The sequence below is a fragment of the Vollenhovia emeryi genome, unplaced genomic scaffold (genome assembly GCF_000949405.1).
Source record: "Vollenhovia emeryi isolate VEMERY1.0 unplaced genomic scaffold, V.emery_V1.0 DF942905.1, whole genome shotgun sequence".
In the NCBI taxonomy this organism is placed as follows: Eukaryota; Metazoa; Arthropoda; class Insecta; order Hymenoptera; family Formicidae; genus Vollenhovia; species Vollenhovia emeryi.
In genome coordinates, this window is record NW_011963461.1 from 1 (window position 1) to 3,383 (window position 3,383).

At 35.4% G+C, this 3,383-nt stretch overlaps 1 protein-coding gene across 1 annotated transcript; it reads left to right on the forward strand.

Moving 5' to 3' along the window:
- Nucleotides 1-1,233: 1,233 nt before the first annotated feature.
- On the forward strand, nucleotides 1,234-2,410 carry LOC105567310 (the record flags this gene model as incomplete). The annotated part of the gene is made up of 1 exon (XM_012022090.1): nucleotides 1,234-2,410. A coding segment is annotated over one exon (1,177 nt), but the record flags the coding sequence as incomplete, so codon positions are not given.
- Nucleotides 2,411-3,383: the final 973 nt, after the last annotated feature.

Consider the following 3,383-nt stretch of genomic DNA (forward strand, 5'->3'; position numbering starts at 1 on the left):
TAAATAAATCTGTCTATACATGTTTAATAAATTAAATAAAAACATATACAGTGCAACGTTTCGATCAAGGGTTTTCGTCCTTTCCAAGCACATTCTAAAATGAACAAACCGATGAACGGGATTACAGACTTGTCGAAGATACAAATTAAATAATACAAGTTAAATTAATAGACAATCAAAATGGGTAAAATAATAATACAATATGTAATATGAAACAAGATCACAAGTAGGGGAGACCGGGGCTATCTGTCTACGGGGGCTATGTGTCCACAGTACTGCTATCTTAGATATTATGAGGTAGATGTCTCTATCACTTTAACGAGTTGTTGAAAAAGCTCTACGTAGGTGATTTACAAGCTTTTGTTTTCCTGCGATGCTTTTCACAGACGTTACGTACGTTTAAGAGAAATCGAAAACGGTTATTAACATTTTTCGACGGTCGAATAATTGATTGTGCGACAGTATTTTAACTCAAATTAAAGTAAGTAATTTATAATATTATTAATTAATATATAGTTATTAGATGTGAGAAGCGTCAAATTTTTTAATTTTGCATAACTTAAAATTTGCAACATGTTAAAGATTGAAAATATGGTCGGGGCTATGTGTCTTATTTTTAATGGGGTAATGTGTCCACACACTTTAATGATGGATTGTTTCTTTTTTAGAGATAATGGTGCGTAACTACAAAAAAAAGACATTTAAGGTAGATGTACCTAATGAAGTTATTCTTCAAGCAGTAAAAAGAATAAAAATCGAGCGACAATCTTATCGCAAAACAGCGTTAGATTTCGGAATAAATGTTCGCACTCTCACTCGCTATTGTAAAAAAGTAACTTGCGAACAGTTACTTGATCCTTCCATTACAGAATCGTCACCAAATTTTCATTTAAAAAAACACGTCAAGTAACTAAATGTTTTAAATTATTTAACTTTAGTTTCTATTTCAAATATTAATTTTTTCTAAAAGAGCATTTTCTAAATTGTAGATACTTATAATTAAAATTTTCTAAAATGTTAATAAATACATAAGTTAGTCTTCATGGCTTCCGGATGGTTGCCACGTCCGTTTGCAGTGTGGTGCCGACGTTTCGCAGGCGTTGCAGTCTGCTTCATCAGGGCCCTGATGAAGCCATGAAGACTAAAGAAGACAACAGCCGCGAAAGCCTGAAAGCCAAATACATAAGTTTATTAATGTGTATATTACACGATATAATAACTTATTCTCTGCAGGTTTTTAATACTGAACAAGAATTAAATCTTGTCGATTATATTTTACGAGCAAATGCAATTTATTTTGGACTTACGCCGAGAGAAGTACGACAAGTGGCTTATTCGTACGGAACATTTATCCAAGCTAAGATGCCACCATCTTGGGTTGAAAATGAACGGGCTGGCGTCGATTGGTTCTCGTCTTTTTTAAAAAGACATCCAATTTTATCTATTCGTACCCCTGAAGCAACGAGTCTTGCGAGAGTATCAGCGTTTAACCCAATCACTGTTAAAAGATTTTTTGATAATTTAAAGGAAATCTTAGACGAATATCCTTTTACATCTGCTGAAATTTGGAATTGTGATGAGACTGGTGTCACAACGGTCCAAAAACCAACAAAGATCGTTGGTAAAAGAGGTGAGCGTCAGACTGGTCGAATAACTTCGGGTGAGCGGGGTAAACTTGTTACCATGATTGTCGCTGTAAATGCTATTGGCCATTCAACACCTCCATATTTTATTTTTCCTCGAGTTAAATATGCGAGTTTTTTGGTGGAACATGGACCAGTAGGTAGTACTGGCAGCGCAAATCCTAGCGGTTGGATGAATGAAGATATTTTCGTGGAATTTCTCAAGCACTTTGCCATGTACAGTAGATGCTCAAAGGAAAGGCCCGTCCTTTTGCTGTTAGATAATCACTCATCGCATATAAGTGTTGCAGCAATAAATTTTGCACGGGGAAATGGCATAATAATGTTGTCTCTTCCCCCGCATTGTAGTAACAAAATGCAGCCGTTAGATGTGTCTGTGTACGGGCCTTTTAAGAAAGCTTACAATACCGCATGTGATAGTTGGATCACAAATAATCCTGGAAAAATGATGACATATCACAGTATCCCAGGAATCGTGAAAACGGCTATTTCAGTATCAATTACACCAAGAAACATTGTTGCGGGTTTCAAAAAGACAGGTATTCAACCGTTCAATTCAGAAATATTCAACGAATCAGATTTTTTGCCAGCCAGCGTAACTGACAGATCTAAACCCATTGGAGAAATAGAATCAGTATCCATCGAAAGTGTCAATAAGTTAGCTACTAACGACGCTACTGAATATAGTGCAGAATTGGCACCTATTTCTGACAAGCAGCAGCAAATCGAACTAACACCGCAAGTAGCTGTATCAGAACCCTCCACTAGTAAGGAGTTACCTATTGACTTAATTCGCCCTCTTCAAAAAGCATCGCCACGCAAAATCATTTTTAAAAAATCCCGCAAAGTAATGAGCGCTGTATTAACTTCTTCACCTTCTAAAAACGCTGCTGAGGAGAAAGCAAAGGCCTCAAATACAAAAAAAAGAATTAAAGAATTGAGGGAACAAAAAAAACTTATTAACTTGATTTTGCAACAGGCTCAAAAACAGTCTAACGCCACCGATAAAGAAAAGCCGGCACCACGCAGGAATCCTGCCAGAAAATCGGCACAAAACGCTTCCTACTGCTCTGACTCCGACTGTTAGACAGTTTTTTCCGTGTTATATGTTAATAACAATTAATATTATAAATAAATATTAAAATTAATATAAATAATGTAGTATTTATTGTGTGGACAGATAGCCCCTCAAATGTGGTCAGATAGCCCCGTATATGGGACCATCTGACCACACTCGTCTTGCCCACTTCAAAAATTCACCTTTTTAAATTGTTAAAAGATTAACGATTCTAGTTACGTTTTTTTTAATGGGAAGTTTAGAAGTTACATCATTAAAACTTTCAGCAAAATATCTTTATTAATTTTTTAGTAAATTTGAAAATAGCGTAAATCGTAGACAAATAGCCCCGGTCTCCCCTACTGAGTACAGTAAAAGATATGGTTTGTCACAGCGGATACATAATATAACAAATTGAAAACAAATCCTAAACCACTCAATTACCTTAAAAATAATCAGGCCAATATAAAATGTAGCCAAATGATGATCCACCTGAGGTGAGTCATGATTATAAAATTAACAGACACAAAGGTAAAATATGTACGCTGTCTATAACGGCTGGAGAATGACTGTCAGAAGTGTCAGTGTGATAAAAATGTCTAGGTCAAAGCATCGAAAAGGAGCGGAAAATAAATAAATAAATAAATGACTAACAATCAAGTCAAAGAATTAATAATAGAATC